At 41.5% G+C, this 22437-nt stretch overlaps 1 protein-coding gene across 2 annotated transcripts in view; it reads right to left on the bottom strand.

The window, feature by feature from the left end:
* Window positions 1–18385: 18385 nt before the first annotated feature.
* The window catches only part of THSD4 (thrombospondin type 1 domain containing 4), a 598412-nt gene continuing 594360 nt past the window's right edge, over window positions 18386–22437 (bottom strand). For both annotated transcript variants that reach the window (XM_065412285.1, XM_065412286.1), the window contains 2 exons: window positions 21048–21192; window positions 18386–18528 (listed from right to left, as the gene is read on the bottom strand). In XM_065412285.1, coding sequence (XP_065268357.1) covers window positions 18386–18528; window positions 21048–21192 — 288 coding nt within the window. The remainder of the gene's footprint in view (window positions 18529–21047; window positions 21193–22437) is intronic.

Raw genomic sequence — 22437 nt, 5'->3', positions numbered from 1 at the left:
ATCCTGAGCCTACTAAAGTCAACGGGAGTCTTGTCATTTACTTCAATGGGAACTGAATCAGGCCCTTCATTTCTTAAATAAAGTGTTTACTGCTTCTTGAACCATGAGAGTAGAAATCAGAGCCCACAAAACGTCCATCTTAAATCAACCCACAAAAGCCTACCCTTTTTCTCTTTCAAAACAAAACTATGTGTTGACCTGTTTTCCTGGGAAAATATTTGCACATCCCATTAAAAATATGCAGCACAAAACAAGTTGGCTTACAGGCTGTAAAATATAATTAAATATAAATAATTACTCACAGAATGAGAACTGTATCCTACATTTGTGGTACCATTTACAGTAAAGGGATTGGGAGATGTATGAATGGACTATACAGCACAGCCCCTTTATGGAGGCTTGAGGAATGCATTAACAATGAAGAGTTCCCCTTCCCTTGGAGAGTTCACTGTGAAGCATTATCACAGTGCGTTCTCTTTCACTAAAAAGAAATGACATCTGCCTGACAGATGCCACTCCTGGGGCGACTCAGCAGGACAGTATACAATACCAACACCTTAGTATTGATGGGGTTTCCTCCAGCCGCAATGAAACATCATTATTAGAGCACATGGGTCAATTTCAATGAACTCCCTGTTATGGAAACACATTCATTTTGATGAGCACAAATTCTAGACTTCAGCTGTTTGACTCCCTCATTTTAATTGCTAAGTATTTTGCTGAGGGATGGTTGATGGTTCTAACTCTTCAAACAAATGTCCACAAACAGAGAAATTTTGTGTGTCTGCTGTAGCCTTAAAGCTTCCCTGTGGGAGTATGTAATTAGTTTTGGATTTTCAGTGGGACTGATGTACACTGGAAGCTTTTTAAAAGGAAGTGAGGATAAAAAGGAAAAAAACCAAAAAGATAAATAATTCTTTTCCAACAGAAACTTCTTTCTATGAAAGCGAGTAGAAGTCTTTGATCATAATATTACAGTAAAAATGATCCTTTCCGAAACGTATTTTGCATAGTAATAAAATTTTCAAGGTTTTGCTTCTTCTTAAATGCACTTTCAAGTACAACATATGAGACTTGGGGGAAGAACTGTATAGTTTTGCTAGTGAGGAAAAAAATGCAGCAGATATTAATCTAGATCATTCACAAAAGTCACAGTGCAATTTAAAGAGAATAAGAATGAATTCTGTAAAATTTGTGTAGAAGTAATATGTCAAAGGAGGAAATGTGAAAATGAACCTATCCTGGTTATTTTCAAGTCTGATTAAGGGAGAGAAACTAATTGTCTTCATACATTTTAAAATTTCCTCTCCAGATTTCAGACAACGTGTCAACCATACAACAGTCATTTGTACTGTCATTTAAGGATTAGAAAGGATATTAGGCACTATACAGAAGAACTGACTTTTACTATTAAGTTTATAGCTACAGGATGAAGTAAATATTCCCAGACTTTGGGCTTTTAACAGATCATTCAGAGAGGAGGATTACCAACTTTTTACCAACCAACCAGTCCTGATAATCCTTTCTAGGTACGCTGTATTATATGCTGGAGATATTTCTTTAGTCATTTACTCCTGCATTGGAGTAAAAGGAGGACAGAGGTATTTCCCATTAGTATATGAAAGTATTTTGTTAACAAACTGCCAAAACTGCTCGTGTTGGATCTAACTACACCTGCTAAAGGAGAGATTGGTTATCTTATGTGCAATGGCCTGGTGTACCTGGGAAATGGGTAAATTTAAGATCATCATTGATTACATTCTGCACCAAAAAATTAAAAATTCTGCGCCCAATATTTTAAAAATCTGTAAATTTTATTTGTCAGATAAATGTAGAGGCTCCAGTATGGCATTGGGGAGCACAGGCCACTGGCTGCACAGGGTGGGAGATCACTGTGCAGCTCCCCCCACCCAGGACACGGACTCAGCAGTGAGGCTGCACACAACGCTGACACAGTGCAAGGACTGGGCCTGCCCCAGAAACACCCCAGGGCCCTGCCCCTCTGTGCCAGGTGCACCAGGTGTGGGCAGCCAGGCTCAGCAAGGCAGGATCCAAGTGTGGAGGGGCTTAGTGTGAGGAGATCCACAAGTGGGTTGAGAGGGTTCTGCGTGTGGCAATCTGGGTATGGGCAGCTCAGTCGGGGATCTGGATGCACAGGGGCTTGTTGGGGGGTTCTGGGTGCAGTGGTATGGGACTCTGAAGGGGGGTCTAGGTGACGGTGGTTGGGGTTCAGTATGGGGGTCTGAGTGTGAGGGGATAGAGCTCAGCAGGGGATCCAGATGCTAGGGGACTGGGGCTCAGTGGGGTGGGGATCCAGCTGCAGCTGGCTGGAGCTCAGTGGGTTGGAGATCTGGGTGCAGGTGGTTCGTCAGAATGTTCCGGGGGAGTGGGGCTCATGGGGGGGGGGCTGTCAGGGTTGGGGGGGATGAGGCTCGGCAGGAGGGTCTGTGTATGAGAGGATCTGGATGCAAGGGGTTTGGGTGGATGGGGGAGCAGGTCCCTGTACAGGGATCCCTGCCCCTGCAACTGAGGAGCGATGGGTGCAGGAAATGGCAGGGGGAGTTTGCAGAGCTTCCTGCAGCCGAGGGAGAAACCTGGGGGTAGATCTAACCTGGTCCCAGATGTGGTGTAGGGAAAGAGGAAGTCCCATCCTCCCCAGACCAGCCGGAACTAGCAGCTGAGCCCACCGCAGGTTAGGAGCCACCAGCCGGGTCTTCCCCAGTCCTGCTCCCTGCTCCACAGTGATTTACCTCTCTGCCAGCTGCCCTGGGCACCTGAAACATACCATTGGGGAGGGTCGCATGACCGGTCTTGTGGCTTCCCTTTGCTTCCCCATCAGAAAGTCATTTTTCTGTGGGAAAGCAAAGAAATCTACAGAGGACATAAATTCTGTGCATGCGCAGTGGCGCAGAATTCCCCCAAGAGTACATCATGAACCTTAGCACTGATGGGTCTGTCAATGACCACAAACATATAGCATGCTCTGATAATAGTCATCCACGTATCTGGATTTGATAATCTGATTTTGAAAAAGGCTTTTGCTCAAGGTTTTCAGTACCTCAGCATTCAGGCCAAGCCAGAAATACCATGAGAATTTCCCTTCCACCAAGAAAATTTTGGTTCTTCAGTTTCCAGTGCCATTCTAACCCAGGAAGTTGAAAGCAGAACCAAAATATGACAACCCTTGTTTTTTAAAAAAAACAAAAAAAGAAAAAATACAATTTAAAAACCTCAATAATGGTTCCACTCAGTTCTTATTTAATCCCACCCATCCATAGCTGTGCATCAATAGAGCATCTTGCTCTATATGTCAAAACACAAGCTGCTCATATCAGGATACTTTGAATTGTGACAACCTGAGTTTTGACATGGAAATAAATAATGTCAGCCCTGAGTTGAGTAGGAATGCATTCCAACTCATTTTGTGAGGTACTGATTCATCATAGATCAGATTCTAAATCCATTTGGAAATAGACTATGCCTATTTATCCAGGCTGTTGGTTTCAGATTTTATTTGGTTATTACACCGTGGTATGAATCAATCAACCCAGCTTTATTGCCAAAGCTACTGTTGAGCAGGTTTATATTCTATATCAGGAAGACTCAACACAAATGCATTGTAAAAATCCACTGCTGTAGAGTAGTGGTCTTGCTCACTAAACTGGACTAGCACAATATAGCATCCAGGCACAATGCTATTGAAGAGTACACAGTAATGGCTGTTTCTGTTTGTTTTACTATGCAGTCTCACACACACACTTACTTTCAAGCTTTGTTCCTGTAAACTCAGGGCCGGCGCCAGGGTTTTGGCCGCCCCAAGCAGCCAAAAAAAAAAAAAAAAAAAAAAGCAGCGATCACGATCTGCGGCGGCAATTTGGCGGGAGGTCCTTCGCTCCCAGGCGGCGTGAGGGCCCGTCCGCCGAATTGCCGCCGAATACCTGGACGTGCCGCCCCTCTCCGGAGCGTCCACCCCAAGCACCTGCTTGACAAGCTGGTGCCTGGAGCCGGCCCTGTGTAAACTATATTTACAGCTAACTACTTGTTTGGTATCTTTATACAGGTTTTTAAAAAGTGGCATTTCTATCATGAGCTTACCTTACTTCTTTTGCCAGCTGGATAAGAATAAAACCTAGCCCCAGTGAGAAAAATCTGTTCTCCTTTCAAGTGGGGATAACTTGAATGTGCAAGAAGGCATCCCAGAGACATCAAAACTTCCATAATCCTAGATGCACCCTGGACCCATCCCATGGAAAATCTTTCCATTGACTTTAATGGGTGTTGGAGCATGCCCTTAAAATCTTAGGGCTCAGTTCCTCCAGCGCCGCCCCCTTCTTCCCCCCCGCCTCCAGGCTCACTGCCCACTTCTCTCAGCCAAAGGGCTTATTTTATTTTGAACACAGACAAGTATGCCTGGTAAAGTGTTACCAATCAGAATGATACAACACTAACTTTACTCCTGTGACATACCAGCCAGCAAATATTTAAATTCAAACACCACTGGAAAGTAGATATTTTACTAAAAGTTCCTTTCACACAGGTTACGTTTACATTGCAACCCCCGGTATGATTTGCAGCTGACATGTTACGTTGACATATCCACACTAGCTAGCTTGCTAAAAATAGCAGTGAGGATGTAGTGGGGCAGGCTGGATTTGGAACATAAGGATGTACTCAGGGAGGCCAAGCAGGTTTGCACAGCTAGCATCTTCACTGCTATTTTTTGTAAGTTAGACTAGCGCAGGTGTACGCAGAGCTTAAATTTTGCCAGGGCTGAGCCCCAGCATCTCTAGACTTGGCAGTTCATAGCCCTGGCACCTCTGGGCTTGTCACGTCAGTTATGAAAGTAACAAACTTGCTTGAGCCCAAGCATCTCTTTTGTTTCAAATTAAGCACTGGGTATACACAAGCTGCAAATTACTCTCTGAGTTGCAGAGTAGATGTAGCCACAGTGGTGGTTCTGACCTCCTGCAGACAGGTACGAAAGGTTATTCTCAAGAAAACCTGTTTGGTTTGTGACACTTCAGACTCAATATCATTTAGAAAAAAAGCCGCCAGACCCATTTGTGTGTGGGTGTGAGGTGGTGGCAGGGGTGTTGACTGGCTTTAATAGGCTTGGAAAGCTCAGTAAAGTATGAAATCTGCTTTAACACTGTGGTTCAAAGTCTCAGTTGACGTCAGTTGGCATTGCTCCATTGATTTCAGTGTCAACTGCAGTTATGCCAGTTTACACTAGCTAAGGACATGACCCCCATACATTAGTCACCAGGAGAGTCGCCTGAACTCCCTTTGGATCCCTTTAAAAGTCAAAAGGGAAATTAAATACAAAAAATAGTGCTAGTGAAACATTAAGGCCAGAGGGCAGAGTACTGTGAGGCAAACTATATCCAAGCTCTGTGACACTGATGGAAATTCTGCAACCTAGCCAGATAAATTTAACAAGCTGTCCTATTTAGGATTCAGAGTAAACAACACTTTAGGGTGCATGGAGCAGTCCTCTCCTCTCAGTGCTATTGTTTCAGACTTTCTGCAAAGTTGGGAAGACATTGATGTATTTGTCTAGACTCAGGTCAAGTTTTCAAGGTTATGTGCACATTGATGATGGCAAGAAACACCCATTTTTAAAAATGAAATCTGCAGAATGGCAGAACCTACACATTGCTGATTTAAGAATGAAGAACAGGCACACACAAATTAGGGATTTCCTACCTGTCCAGCCCACTGCTCTTATCCAAACTATCCACATCTAGGAACTGCTCAAGTCTATGTAGTCCTCTGACTACACACAATTCTTTTTCCCTCAGCAGGCCATATGACATAACCTGCTTACAGCTACCCCTTCACTCTTACCTTGTGTTTGTCTTCTTCTATCAGTCCCCAGCCTGATGTCTTTTCTACAAGACCATCCTTTAGGAGTTGGCCGTGAGGGAGAAACAGAGGCACTCTCTTCCTTTCCTTCCCATATTTACTTGGAGGGTGGAGAGTTAAAATGGCTTCTGCAGGTGATCTTGAACACATGGGTAAACTCACCCAGCCAGGGATCCTGAAGAATACCAAATACCATGTGACTTCAACCATGTTACAAGGCTCACTGAAACTTGAAAATGCACGTATTTCCCCCAAGTACCACGGCAAAAAACGCAAACAAAAACCTTTGTTGTGACATTCACACAGCAAAAAAGATGTATGGCCAATTTTGACTGATTTTTGCCTCAAGAAATTTTGCAGGAAACTTTACATTTGAGCAAATGCAACCTAGATAGAGCTACTATAAGGTGGGTGCATAACTGGTTGGAAAACTGTTCCCAGAGAGTAGTTATCAGTGGTTCAGTCATGCTGGAAGAGCATAATGAGTGGGGTTCTGCAGGAATCAGTTCTGGGTCCAGTTCTGTTCCATATCTTCATCAACTATTTAGATAATGGCATACAGAGTACACTTATAAAGTTTGCAGATGATACCAAGCTGGGAGGGGTTGCAAGTGCTTTGAAGAATAGGAATAAAATTTAAAATGATCTGGACAAACTGGAGAAATGGTCTGAAGTAAATAGGATGAAATTCAATAAGGCCAAATGCAAAGTACTCCACTTAGGAAGGAACAATCAGTTGCACACATACAAAATGGGAAATGACTGCCTAGGAAGGAGTATTGCAGAAAGGGATGTGGGGGTCATAGTGGACCACATGCTAAATATGAGTCAACAGTGTAATGCTGTTGCAAAAAAAGCAAACATCATTCTGGGATGTATTAGCAGGAGTGTTGTAAGCAAGACATGAGAAGTAATTCTTCTGCTCTGCTCTGATTAGGCCTCAACTGGAGTATTGTGTCCAGTTCTGGGTACCACATGTGGAAGAAAACCAGTCCTCACTCTGAGTTTGTGTCCAACATCTCAGAGACAGTTTATTCTCAAGCAATTGCAAGGGGGAGAGTGTGCACAGACAGGGATTTCCCCTTCCTAGGCAGGTCTCTGCTTTACAAGCAATATAAGGCAAGTATTTATACCTTCCTGTTACATACATCAGTGGCTAGTGGTTTATCCTTTGTTTATACAAATTTCTTCAGACACTACCTTATCTCAAGATTTCTGCTTAAATCAGCATTCCATCCTTATCAGCTAAAGTGAGGCAAGAAAACTAAAGCAGAGGCGAAAACAGCATCTCGTACAACTCTCGCATTGTTAGAGTTAGAGGCCTCTCTTAATTCTTCTTCCACACACATTTCAGGAAGGATGTGGACAAATTGGAGAGAGTCCAGAGAAGAGCAACAAAAATGATTAAAGGTCTAAAAAATGTGAGGGAAGATTGAAAAAACTGGGTTTGTTTAGTCTGGAAAAGAAAAGACAGAGAGGGGACATGATAACAGTTTTCAAGTATGTAAAAGATTGTTACAAGGAGGAGGAAGAAAAATTGTTTTTCTTAACCTCTGAGGATAGGACAAGAAGCAATTGGCTTAAATTGCAGCAAGGGACGTTTAGGTTGGACATTAGGAAAAACTTCCTAACTGTCAGGGAGGTTAAGCACTGGAATAAATTGCCTAGGGAGGTAGTGAAATCTCCATCATTGGAGACTTTTAAGAGCAGGTTAGACAAACTCCTGTCAGGAATGGTCTAGATAATTAGTCCTGCCAGGAGTGCAGGGGACTAGACTAAATGACCTCTTGAGGTCCCTTCCAGTTCTATGATTCTATGAAAAAGCTTGCAAAACGGCAAATTTCAAAGTTTTAAGTAAGAAAGCTTGGCATAGCTTTCCACTAGTCACAAAACCATACACAATGCTGTATCCGTAATGGGATTGTGGCACACTTTAAGCCAGCTGGAAAGCCAACGTGATTTCAGCCATTGCAGAGGAGGAAAAATATCTCTATCCAACAGTTCTGTGAAAACACCTGGTAGAGATATACAGTCCAGTAATAAGCCTGGCACTTCAGCAAGCTTGAATGGCTCTTAATGTCTACACAGCACTGTTATGGCCACGCCTTGTTAAATATGCAAATTACAAACAAAATTAAAAAGATGTTCTATCGACCCTCCTACAGAAATGCAAACACCACTTGGCTTATCTCCGGTAACAACCTTCCTAGATTGTTTAATTGCAGCTCTAACAGATGCTAACGAAAACACCTGTCAAGATTACAGATTGCACTGTAGGTAAGAATCAATGTTGTTTGATTTCTGGATTCAAAAATAGGAAACACTTTGCAGTGTATTGGATAGAAATTTGATGTCATGTGCTGTCAATCAAGAGCATCTAATTTGTAAGCCACAGCTACGTACTGTTCTCTGCCTTGGCTAAATAAATGTATGATCTAGGAGACCCAGACAGAGACAGATAAGCTTAAGGCTAGAATCTGAGTTTAATTCCTGAAAGTGTAATTGTGGGCAATAGTACTAAATATGCAGTAGTGGTTTTCACCAGACGCTCAAAGGCACATATTGCATTTCTCAGAGCAGCTAGCCCATGGTCTCTAAGCAGGGAGGATGCCAGCCAAAGCCAATTCACAAGGAAAAGGGCATCTGTTCCTGCTGCAGTCACACCTCCTGCCTTGTTGTGGGGTTGGAAAAAAAAAAAGGACTTCCAAGGCAAACACACTTTTTAATTAGAATGCTTTTCCCAGGAAACAATAAGATTGGAGCTAGACCATCCAGAGCTGGAGCATGTCTTCCTGTGTAAAAGCTGTGGAGGATCAACGTTAAACTGAAAATTAGGGTTTGATGGAAATTTTCCACTGAAACTTCTTTTTGATGAAAACTTGATTTTTTTTTTTACTAACTTTAATTTTTGAATTTTTGTTGGAAAACCAAAAATGTATGGGTTTTTCAGTTTTTTGATGAAAAGTCTAAATTTTCCAATTAAAAAAAAAACCCCAACCACCCCATTTTCTCACCAGCTGTACTGAAAACTCCACTGGTCTTGAAGCCATAGAGTTTCTGCTACATAATCCCTTTTGGTGGATTAATCTAGTCACAGTGCCACTTAGGTTTGTCCCCTGGCCTCCTCCACCATGGGAGAAGAGGTAAGTCCAAAATTGAGTGAGTGGCTTTACAACTTGGTGCCCACGGGTCACAGCACCAGTCAGGTTTGGGACCGTAGTTCCTTCTCCTTGCTGCTGCCAGGAGGCTGGCTCCTGTACCAAAGCTCCCACCACAACCCCAGGGACTTGCCCAACCTCACCCCATTTCTAGCAGCCTGAGCCCTGGTCACCTCACCAATCGTACACACCATGCATACAGCCACAGATAAGATTGGGTGGGGCTACTTAGTGCTTAACTCTGCCTGATGGGAAGTAACTGAGTACTTGAGTGGGATTTCCAATCGCCTCCTCCTCCGTTTCATGGCTATAGGAGACCCTTTCTGGTAGTAAAGGGATTTGCGTGTGTGTCTCTGGACATACAATGTTTAGTAGAACCCAAGGCAACTGTCTGATACTGAAAAATCCTCCTAAGCTTCAGTCTGTGCAATCTTAACTAACAGCAGCGTTAAGAAACAGCTAACTAGCATTTCAGAGTCCGGGGATGTCCCCCCTTGCTGGGCTTTCTAGTGGGACAGCACTTTAGCCAGCAGACTTTAAGGGTATATTTATAGCCCATAGAGGGAAGTTTGTCCCATTTTCCCTAGTGTAACTCGTTCATCAAGATCCAAACCACGCGGCTTGCACCCACCCTAGTGCTTTTTAACCCCCCCCCCCCCGGGGTTACAAACCAGGCTAGATACTAAGGCGCTTAGTCCAGACACATTCCAAGTCCTGGGGTTCTGGACACAGAGGTAATGAAACAAAGTGTCCCCTGGTTTTAGACGCCAAACACTGGCACTCTCCCCTCCTATGGGCATCCAGGAAAAGCGAGCACACTTCGTGCTCACCAAGGGAGCGTTGAACGAGCTGTGGCCACGAAGGGGTTAAACTGTTCTTCAAGGCGGGCTGGGGTCTGTCGTTGCTCCGGGAGGCCATGTCATGAACTCATAACGCTGGAGCAGCTGCTTTACCACAGTCACACGTCCGCTCAGTTAGCAGAAGCGGAGGGGCCAGGCAGGTGTGAATTAGCGAATGGGCGCTTGCTGGCTGTCCGCAGGCACGGCGCATTGTCCCCGCCGCAGCTAACCTGTTGCTACCTTGCATTGCCCTGTGCTGCAGCTGCTTGGCTGCCGGCTCCAACCTGCCCCGCCACACGTCTCTTCACCTCAGCTCACCGCATACCCACCCTGCCGCCCCTGCACGCTCCCATTGGGCTGAGCTCCCCCCGCCAAAAAACCCCAACCAACCAAATCGGGGCACTAACACGCTATTTGCCGCCACCCCGCTGTTCACGCGGCTTGTGTGCGCTACCCCTCCCCCCAGGCTATGTCCATTTAGACACCATTGACTCGTTATGTCCGTGTGCGCCCCATCTTTGTAGCGCCATCTCGTGCCTCCCATCTTATACCTAGAACAAAAAAAAAAAAGAGAGAGTCCCTGCTCCAAAGAGCTTACAGGCTGTGTTTGTACAGCGCCTAGCTTAGGGGGTTGGTGGTCTATGACTGGGGCTCCTAGGCACTAGAATAATACAAATAAAAATTAATTAATAATAATGCAATGCAAGTCAGAGAACGTTCTCTAGTGTTGATTGAAATGGCCACCCCAGGACCCTGTGATGCCAACTGGCAGAGGGCACAGGGGTACATAAGGGTTACAGGGCTCCCCAGGGGGTAGTATCTTCATACTAGTTCACCATATAATGTCTTATAAGATGTGTACTGAAATCCTGTGCTACACTGACTATCATCATTGTTGCAAAAAGTATGTGCAGATAATATGTAAGGCGATCTGTGCACATCTATATTGTAGATAGATATGTATATATTGGAAATTATGTGTTTAAAGCATTGCCATTACAGGCAGGTGACCCAGAGGTAATATGCCTTAAGACAGGTTCCAGGAGGTGAGAGACTTACTTCCTGGCTGACCATTGTGTACTGTGTGCCTTACAATGGAAATCTATTAGTCTTTAAGGTGCCACCGGACTCCTTGTTGTTTTTGTGGATACAGACTAACACAGCTACCCCCTGATACTTGAGAAGATTATGGGCACTTCAGGAGATGAATTTAACAGGAAGAGGTGACTAGTTGGTGGGAGGGAACCCAGTTTAGGGATGAAGAACAAAGGGCTGGTGTAATAGAGCTAGGGGGTGCAGAAAGACCCCCTGGCAGCCATCATCTGGGGAGGTAAGTTGCCAGCAGGCTTGGTTTTATGAAAAGAAGAACTCAGCCATCCTGGTTGAAAAACACCGAGAGAAGGACTTAGGATAAGCAGAACCTTATTAGACAAGCAGCAGCTTGTTAGTTAAGTTTAGGCTCTAGAATGTGTGTTATGATTTAATTGTATATGTAACCCTCCTGTGGCCAATATTTCTATGTGATATTATTTGACTCTGTTCTTTGTTAAATCAACTCATACCTGCTTTCTCTATGAACAAATCCACGTGCTGAGTTAAGTGGAGCTATGTCCTACAGGGTAACTGCTAAACCTTGGTGTATTGTTCCTTTCGGACCAGAGGATCTGTGGCTGTCCAATGGCTAGGCACTCTAGGGAGATGCTTAGAGGACTGGGGTGGGGGGCAGAGGGAGTATGCCAATTGCTCACCTGCAGAGGGACAGCAGAGCCTGCGTGGGCTGAGAGGGGAGGGCTTGTGTTGCTTGTGGCTGATGGAGTCAAGAAGCTGACCCCTACAAGACACAGATGAGGCTTCCTCACGCTAAGGACAGGTGATAGTACAGTGGCTCACAAAGCTGGATAACCCCAGGAAGCACGGCACCCTGATTTGGATGCTTCTGATCCTACCACCTGGAGGCTGTGGCTGACTGGTCTCTGGGGTTTTCCTCCAAGGCTACATGAATCCTAGTGCCCTGCCGAGTGTGGTAGTGGGTCTCCCATGTACATTTCAGGGTCCACAAGGATGCTGGGGGGAGGGAGTGGTCTTATCTAGTGCCTGTTTTGCCCCAACCAAACCACCACCAGCCCCCATTCTCTCTGCCCTCCCTCCACCAAGCAGTCCCTGCTTTGGCTGCTTCTGATACTACTGGCTGGAGCAGTGATGCTCAGATTGAGGCTCGAGAGCCACAAGTGGCTCTTTAATGGGTCTCCTGCGGCTCTGTGCAGCACATGATGTTAAAACACTGTGTGATTTAATTATTAACCAATCTGGCTGCTTTTAAACGATGTTATTAACTAATTGTAGTTGATAAAATAGTAATACTTGGTCAGATATATAAATAGTAAATGAAACAATGAATTCACACTACTGTGGCTCTTTGGGTAATGTTGATCACTAATTTGACTCCTGAACCACTGAGGTCTGAGTATCACTGGGTTAGAGTCTGTGGATGGCTGCTCTCTGTGGTTTTTCCAAAGGTCCTCCATGGCTGGAGGGGGAGGGGAAGCACCCCTGTATCCTAGTGCCTCCAGAGGAGAGGGCAAGTCCCTCCTGCACAGCCTCACACTTGTCTTCTACAGCGCCTGCATCGGGGGATCCTCTCCCTGCTGGAACGGCAGTTTTTAGCACTGCTTTACACCCCTCCGGCTGTTTTACCTGGCATAAAGGAGCCAGAGCTTCTCAAGGGAAGTGGTGGGAGAAAATAATTTAAAATTGGGTAGTGTAATTGAGAACATACGGTAGGAAACAACCTGGTTTGGAAGCAGGGGGGAGATGATGACCTATCAATAAAAGGCTTTCTTTTCCAATCTCTAATAGGTATGATTGTCTATCAGGAAACCAGGATGACACTGTCAATACTCTGTAAGGTTATAGAGCACAGTGTTATCTCTTTTTGGCAACGTTTCTATATTCTGCACAGTACTAGATAAGGCATGTTAATTAGATCCCTCCAGGGATCTATTCAACTGTTGATACATATGTTTAACTCCTGTGTACAGGAGTTACATAGGGTTCACCAAATAGGAAATAAACCATGTCACAAAAGCTGATCTTTAATTACTTTATTTTTCACAATAATAAAAAATAAATTAGTCATAAACAAAAATAGTTAACTTTTTCCATCAAAGAGAAAATGTATACAATATGAAAAGGATGCTGTACAGTTCAGGTTCGGGTGCATTGCCAGGGATACATATTCCCGAACTAGTCACAAAGTACTTTAACTTATACTCCCCCTTTAAATCCACTCAAGAAACTGGCTAATCAGAAAATTACAAAATGGTAACTATGGATTTACAATATGACATATATATATGCTATAAAATTCCATGAAAACTTGGATTAGTATGATGAAAGACCTGGACAAAAATGTAGATGGCATATGTAAATAAATACACATTAGGTCCCTTTAATAAAAATCTGCATATTCTAAATAATTGAACTATTTTGGTGCAGTGGCTTGTTCCATAGACATAGCTCAGAATACATATTTCCTATAAACATCTTGTATTTACAAATAACAAAAAATAAGTTATAATAAAGTGTATCCTTCTGCCAAGATGGATGACTGGGTTAAGGTGAAATGTAAGTAATTTTACATATATAAAGTAGGGTTTTTGTGTCACTCAAATCGAGGCTTGATGATCTGCACAGTTAAGGCCCCAGTCCATGAAGACATAGTTGCTGGAACTAGAGGTGCTGAGGGTGCTTCTGCACCCCCTAGCTTCGAGTAGTTGCCATCATATACAGGATTTACAGTGTGGTTTGATGGCTCTCAGCACCCCAACTATACAAATTGTTCCAACATCCCTGCTTAACAATGTCCCTGTTGACTTCAGGGAGGGTCAGCAAGGGCACCTACGTCCACCCATGATGAGCACATTGCAGGGTCAGTTCTGAAGAGACCCACACAGTGCACCATGACAAAGCAGGCTAATGAAAGCAGTGTTGTTAGAAAGTCACTGGGAAAGCGTTGAATTTTCAAAGGGAATAATCAAGCCCAAAAGATAATGGGAGTTTGCATTTCCCAATCCATTAAAATTCCAAGGAGTCTCCATTTAAAAAAATGTAACTATACTCCCTTGTGTTTCATTGAAAATTGACAAAGGACCAAATTCAGACCTAGTGTTAGTGGATGCATTTCTAATAAAGTTGCACCTGCTTTCACCAGGTCAGAATTTGACCCAATAATTGTTTCTTATAATGCAAATTAGTTTGCCTATTTAAAAACACTAAAGATGAAAATGTTAAGTGTTAGTAGATTGCTTTGATTCAGCTCCCTAAATAGAAACTAACATAACCCCCACTAATATATTCTGTAAGCCGTGTTAGGAACGAAGAAAGTTTACTTTCAGCATTCATTGTTTGAATTTCCCAATTAACTGCCCCATAGACCGACAAATGCTTTTATAGAGAGGAGCCAAAAGGCATTAAACACAGCTGTGCCATAAAAACCAAGTCCTGCAAAGATTTTTTCTGCTATTCAATCTATACATGATTGCTCTAATGGTACTTTTAAAACAGCAGATGTTGTATGTGAGAATACAGGAACAATACATACTTTCATAATTGTGCAGTTATAGGTACTCTGGGTTCATTGCACAGGAATTCATTCAGTAGTTATTTTAATAAAACGAACCACCAAGGGTTCAGGAGCTGGTTGAACTATCAGGAGAATAGCTCTACTAATAACTAGTCTTATTTCTGACACAAACTGTTAAAAGCTATCTTGTTCTCGCTCACTACAAAAAAAACCCACCTTGTATTAATTCCCACAGCTGTGCCAGCTAGTCCTCTGTTCAAGGTAATAAAATGGTCTGATCACTTAGCACTGCTCTAAACATCAAACATTCTTGTTGAGTAAGCAGGTATGGCAGTAGCTATTAGCACTCCAAACACTCCTGAATGTGAGTAATCCCACTGAACTCAGTTAAATTGTGGCTATCTCATCCATATGTGCCTTGTCTATGAACTTTTGAGTTAACAAATCTCGAAAATACAGCAAGTGTTTTCCTATTTAAAAGGACCCAATTTTGGATCTGTACCATTTGGCTATGGAAATGGGATCATATAAACATTGTAAAAACAACATTAATTCTAGACCCTGATGTATTATGCCCCAAAGACAGATTATTACATTACATTAGTCGTAATTGTATGAATGTGTTGAAACCATGGCTGGGTTGTGTGATGTTCATGCAAAACCATGCAAACCTTGCCCTCTTGCTTTTGCATCACCCCTCAAAATCTGCCTCTGTCATGTAAGATCAGCAAAATGGGTTCTCTACAGATGTTTGAGAAGCCAGATGTGGGGCTCCCTTTGTTGTGTGCTGGCTTCAGGTAATCACTTTTCACCAGTTTGCCTTATATTGACGATCCACATATTGTCCCCATAGTTACTCTGATCTTCTATTTTATCCCAGATCATGTAACCTGAAGATTTGAAAGGTGAGAAATAATGTTTTTTCTACTACGTATTAACACACAATAAAGAAAAGGTGTTGTTCAAATTAATGAGCCTGATTCTGCACTTGCTTACACTGGTTTTATACCCGTGTAACTCCACTGAGTTCATTAGTGCCATTCCTGATTTACATCAATGTAAGTGAAAGAATCAGGAACTATACATGGTGTCAGGCTAAACTGGAGCACTGCTATATAAAAACAAACACTTGTAATAATTAAAATGCAATAACTGGTTTAAATGAATAGTTTTAAAAGTGCACTTCATGTGACAATGAAATATTACCATAGATAATATTAGTCCTTCTGCATCAGTGTGTGTAGGAAAGGAGAGTTGATTAGTTTATATTCTAAAAACATCTATCATAATTATAGTGAAACTTGCCAGTGACAACAAGAGATTAAATCTGGCCACAATCAGGCTGACTCCTTACTGCATGGTGTTTAATTAGGTGAGACTAATACTTTTTAAATAGTATATATGAAAACTGGCCTTACACCAGATAGCTCAGTTTATATAACTATCAATATAAGTGACCACATTCAACTAACAAAGCAATGAATCTGAGGAGTAATACAGGGTATATATACATAGATATATACCCTTTTATACTTGGCTCCTATGAACTTTGCCGTCTTCAATGGTACATTAATGGAGCCCACAAAAAGATAAATCCTTTTAAGCCATCCCAACTGCCACGTATTCAAGAGCAACACATTTTATAACTTGCCTACAAACCGTGTAAGGCACCACGTTCACATACCTACTTACCAACTCACTGTTCAGCTTAAATTATTTACCTTATCCAAAGGTATGTGCAAACTGTTTATGGGTCATATATTACTGTTGTGTCAACTATAATTTATTTCTTCATCTGGGATGTAAATAATCTTTCTATGCTACAGATACTTCCCTAAAGTAGATGAAATACACTTCTCTTAAGGCAAAAGAGAAACAACAAAATTAGATACAGTTTGTCAGGATTTGCTACAATGTGACATTCATATGAAAATTTATATTTACCACCATTGGAAATTTGGCAGTTCCTCCCCATAATTCTTTGGTCAAGTATCTACTGTATACAGTGTAATCTCAGATCTTCAAGAGCTATATAAAGTCCTTGATGGATGACTTTTCATGACATAAAGGCATAGGACTGAGAAGGGATCATTAACTCAAAAAAAAAAAAGGTATATAATTAGTCTTTCAATTTCATAAAGGTCTCCCATTGTTTAATTAAATTAATTAGAGGGTAATCAAATCTAATGACATTTAATAATTTCTAATCACAAAGAATCATTATTGTGACATCAAATTTTAGAGACAAAGGAGAACTCCCACTGATTACAATAGGGACTCCTGATCAAACATTGATGGTACAATAGGGCTCAGAGATAATCAACATAGGACTAGCATAAAGCTCAACAGTAAACATGTATCAGGTATAAATAGGATTATTTGGCACCGTTTTTGAATTCAGACAGTGGACACCTTAAAAATGGACTCAAGATTAAAGATATCAGTAGGGTTTAGAGTACATTGCAATGAGTAATTCAATAAGCAAGTTATTTTTTTCCACCAACAGAACTCAGCGCTACTTACACAGAAATATTTAAAAAGACTCAATAAAAGTGGATGAACTGTGAAATTTTCAGGTAGTTTAATACCTTTAATCTGCACTGAATGCCTTTATCTGCACTGAATGTCTCATTCTGTTTAGCTCTAGCAAATTCCAGGACTGAGTACAGTAAGTGTAGAAAATGAAGCTCATCTAACCCAGGTGCAAATCTGTAACCATTCTTGACTGGAACAGGGAGACATGGTGTAAATAGATGCTATTCTTTTAGAGTAAGTTTACTGAGGATCAAAACAGGATGAAAACAAGACAAACTACACTGTAATAATCCTTCAACAGCTAGGAGTCAGGATTTCCTTAATACAGACTTCCAAACTACTGCACTAGCAGTTAGTATATATATATAAAATCCCCACCACAGACGGCTGATACCAAAGGGTTATGAAAACATATTAGAGACAGAGGGCCAGATCCTTTGGTGGCAGCTTCAGAAACTGATGGCAATCCTAATTGAATCTTATACACATTTGGATTGATCCTATTACTTACTGAACATTTCTATAATGAAAAATTATTATGCAGCGAGATTGCTACATCATGGTGGAAGATCCTCTGCTGGTGTAAACTGACAATTTAGATCAGTGGAGGAACGTCACCCATTTGAGCTTCAGCTGTTAGCTTCACATGTTAAAGAGAAGACTTAAAAGACTTAAGGGCACTGTGGTGGGTAATATATTGCTTTCAACATCCATACAGAATTACAGGCTATAACTTTAATGCACTAGTTTATGAATTAGATACAAGGCACTTATAGGCAGTCAATGTGTGTACATTTGCTGCTTAGTTGAAGGCAGGAAGTTAGTGAAAGAGAGCTTAATCATGACACTAATTTAGTATGAAGGGTTGAGGTAATAAAACACACATATTAGGGTGCCAGGAAATTGAGCTTAAATGGGTCCTAAGGGTGTTGGGTTTTTTTATGACATAACACTTCTCATGTACATGTTCTACTGATACCATCTACTAATTTAAGTCCAAAACACCAAAGAAGGGTTGATACTCAGCAAATGATCATGCTACTGTATCTGTACTGGTCAAACACCTCCAATAAATGCATTTGACTGATTTTCCTTTCATTCAGTTCATAACAAGAAGGGTGGTATTTTCCTTAAATAACAATTATTTGATGAACAGATGCATACAATAGTATCAGTAAAAAATAATGCTTTAAAAATCACGGTTTTACAATGAACATTTTAAAAAGCCAAAAAGCTCCTATTATATGCTGCATGTTATGTGTGAGACATAACCATAGTCTTGATGTGCTCAGCAATATGGAAACCATCTCTTTAAGAAGGTAGAACCTGTTGCAGTCCAAACAGTAACACTGTTTATGTTCCCATATCGAAGTTAAACATGGACGCTACAGGTGATGGAGTAGTTGTTATCTGCGTCCTAGAAAACCTGATTGTCTATTGGCCACCCTTGTGCAGGATGCACAACAAGCTGTCTTGTAATAGGTATAGACACAGAGACGGGCCTGCACCACCACATTGCAGTTGTAGTATTTGTCTTTGCAATTTTCATCTGGGGGGGAAAAAAAAGCACAGACTTTTATGATTCAGAAAGATTATGTTATCAGAGCAGATTATGGTTGAGTGCAAATTTATTTTTAAAGATTTACTGTCAGGTGAAAAAAGCATATATTTAAAAATAGCCTACTGATGTAAGTAAGTTAAATTATTAAAACTACAAGAACTTTTTTTATTTGAATAAATTTAGAAAAAAAAAGCACATATTTAAAACAATCTACTTTACTTTTAATAATTTGTGTTTGCTTTTTACACTTAATTTGGCTTGAATAATGAAAATAGACTAGACAGTAGCACTTGTATTTATAGTCAGGTTTGTGTCATTTTCACTTTCAGATTCTCAGGTAATAAATACCATGCTGCAGTGTTTGGGTGGCTAATGCTTCAGGGGAATATTAACAGTACTACCAACCCCCAAGCACTGAAAAGTCATGAATCAGGCCCCCCACAATCACAAGATTGGCTTATAAATATTGAGATTTTGAAAAATAATAAATGTTGGGTTCTTTATATTTGCCTTCTGGGTTCTGAGCCACTAGGATGCACTCCATTCACATTTAAAAACCATGAGGGCTAGAAACTTGCTTTTTTGATGAAAACTGAGATTCTCTCATAATCACATAACTCAAGGAGCAGGGATTTTAAGAAAAAGACCAAATAACAGAAGGCACACAATAAAATCATGAGACTTGTCAGTATTAATTTGTTTTAAACAAAACTGTTTCCACATGGAGGAGGAGGAAGAAGAAGAAGAACATTTCTATCAGTCTTATGCTACATAATAGCTAATTTTTACAAAATCTAAATTTGTGAACAAATTTGACCTGAAAGTTGCTGCAGAGTAGAATGAGGTTCCAACTATTTCTTAATACATCTTTCTCTCCTTCTCTAGTAATTATAATTAGTAATAAAATGATTCCATAAAAATTATGAAAAAAATCCCTGACAATATCAAATTAATGCTAACGTGTTACATTTTGGTTAATAAATTTCATGAAAGAAATTTGACTCTGCATTGACATCTTAGGTTGATATTTTAAAATCAAGAAGGAAAGTGAAATCTAGGAATTATTTTGGGGAGGTTCTATGGCCCGTATTATAAAGAAGGTGAGACTAGATGCTCATAATGGTCTCTTCTGGCCTTGGAATCTATGAATGTATGCAACAGCACCGGGAAGTTCATAATAAAGAAAATGTCTTTTGTATGCATAGTTCCTTGTAAAAGGTATTAGAAGACATAGAATATTATACATGATTAAATTTTCTGGTTTTAGGGTTAAAGCAGTAAGAACCCACCAAATCAAACATTCAAAATATGAGGTTCCATAAAATACACACTAAAATTAACCCAAATGTGCCATTTTAGCAGATCCAAAAATCTCTCATGCTCTCTGGGACTTCAAAGGGAAGTCAATTTCTGATAGTGTTCAAGGAAAACATTTTAATCAGAAGACTCAAAGAGCTTGGCTTGTTTAGCCTAATCAAAAGACGGCTGAGGGGAGACATGATTGCTGTCTCTAAATACATCAGAGGGATATATACCAGGGAGGGAGAGGAGTTATTTAAATTAAGCGCCGATGTGGACACAAGAGCAAATGGATATAATCTGGCTATCAACAAGTTTAGGCTTGACATTAGACAAAAGTTTCAGAAGAGTGATGTTCTGGAATAGCTTTCCAAGGAGCGCAGTGGGGGCAAAAAATCCTAACTGGCTTCCAGACTGAGCTTGATAAGTTTATGGAGGGGATGTTATGATGAGACTGCCTATAATGGCAGGTAGCCGATCTGTGACGGCTAGCAGCAAATATCTCCAATAGCCGGATGGGACACTAGATGGAGAGGGCTCTGAGTTACTACAGAGAATTCTTTCCCGTGTCTGCCTGGTGGGTCTTGTCACAAGCTCAGGGTATAATTGATCACCATATTTGGGGTCAAGAAGGAATTTTCCCCATGGTCAGATTGGCAGAGACCCTGGGTTTTTTTTGCCGTCCTCTGCACCATGGGGCACAGGTCACTTGCTGGTTTGAACTGGAGTAAATGGTGGATTCTCTGTAACTTGAAGTCTTTAAATCACAATTTGAGGGCTTCAGTAACTCAGCCAGAGGTTATGGGTCTATTACAGGAGTGGGTGGGTGAGGTTCTATTAGGGTGACCAGATGTCCCAATTTTATAGGGACAGTCCCGATTTTTCTGTCTTTTTCTCATATAGGCTCCTATTACCTCCCACCCCCTGTCCCAATTTTTCACATTTGCTGTCTGGTCACCCTAGGTTCTATGGTCTGCAATGTGACTAGGTCAGACTAAATGATCATGATGATCCTTTCTGGCTTTAAAGTCTATGAAAACCTATTGTACCTTTTTAAAAAGAGAGCCTTGTTTTGTTTAAAAACGAACTCCTAAAATTGGAACAGAAAATAAACGCTGAACCCAGAGAGCCTATACAGGATTGTTAAATATTTTCTCCACTAGATGGAGTTCCACAGTCAAAACAGTCTAGTTTTCCTGTCTCCTTACCTATTTCTGGTATACAATCCTGAGTGTTACAAGGTTCTTTTTCTTCTGGTTTAAGCTGTGGATCACATTGGTTACTGGGTGTCAGATCATCTGACAGACATCGTACTTCTCGAACCCGGAATCCTCCTTCACAGGATTTGGAACACTGAAATCAAATGAGTTAAAATTCAGGAAGGTGATAATTTGTACTAGGAAACCCCTACAGAGAAAGGGGACTTATAGCCTTATCCAAAGCCTCCAGATTTCTTTCCACTGACTTCAATAGGATTGGGATCCTTAAAATGCTGACTAGAAAGTTATGGGATTCATTTCCTGTTAGGGCTCAAGAAAAATCCCTGTCCCCATAATCCCCAGTACAAGAGAGCAGGACAAGGCTCTCTCTAAGAGAAACCACTTCAATTGAAATACTCTCATAGTACCCTCTTCTGGGGTACATTTTATGAACCATCCTGTTAGCTGTATGACAGGAAGCCAGAAAGATTGTTATAGATGTGAGGAATTCAAGGAACAATTTGTGTGTGTGTGTGGGGGGGGGGGAGGGGGCGGAAGGTTCCAACATGATGGAGTGAACTCCCCGCCCCTCCTCAGCTGCAGCTCTTTCATAACTGTCGGTGTGATAACAATGGGAATGCTATTCTCCTGTCTGATGAGCAAGGGTCATTGTTTTTGCTCAGGGATTGGCCTGTACACCACACCAAATCAACCTCAAAGAAACTATTGAACAGAAAGTGGGTGTCATGCTGTCTGGAGTGGCTCATGACTGTGAATGCCTACCTCAGGGCAGATTGTCAGAAAACAGAGCAGACGCCCCAAACTGGTGGTGTGTTTTATATTGAGGTTTCACCAAGCCAGTGACAAATGTGAACTCCTGGATCACTATACACATCTTACCATGGAGTCACAGACAGTCCCCTTAGACTCTCCAATCTATCTTGCCACCCAGACAAATGGACTTTGTGATAAAAGGTCACTTAAACCAAAAATCACATCACATCAGTTTGCTTGCAATTCCAAGAGACCAGTCACTTATCCTAGATCAATTGGTACTCTAGATCTTACACCAAAGACAATGCTGGTAGCCAATTCTATAGTCAACTAACTAAAGGTTTATTAGCTAAGAAAAGGAAGCAAGAGTTACTGAGAGTTAAAGCAGGTAAAATATATGTACAGGTGAGTCACAGTTTGTAATTCCAAATGGTGCCAGTGATGTAATAAACTGCCAGTTTCCCAAAAAACTTTTCAGGGTTCCCAGATTGTCTGTGGGGATCTCCACTTTGCACCTGTAACCTTTAGGAGTCCATACAGTCCAGAGATGAAGGATTTTTCCCTGAATCCATACTTATAGCTTCTTCTCATAGAAAACAAGCTGACACGTCACTACCCATGTGGG

This window comes from Emys orbicularis, chromosome 10, assembly GCF_028017835.1.
Source record: "Emys orbicularis isolate rEmyOrb1 chromosome 10, rEmyOrb1.hap1, whole genome shotgun sequence".
NCBI lineage: Eukaryota > Metazoa > Chordata > Testudines > Emydidae > Emys > Emys orbicularis.
Note: the sequence above shows the minus strand (reverse complement) of the source record. Positions and strands in the feature narration are given on the sequence as shown.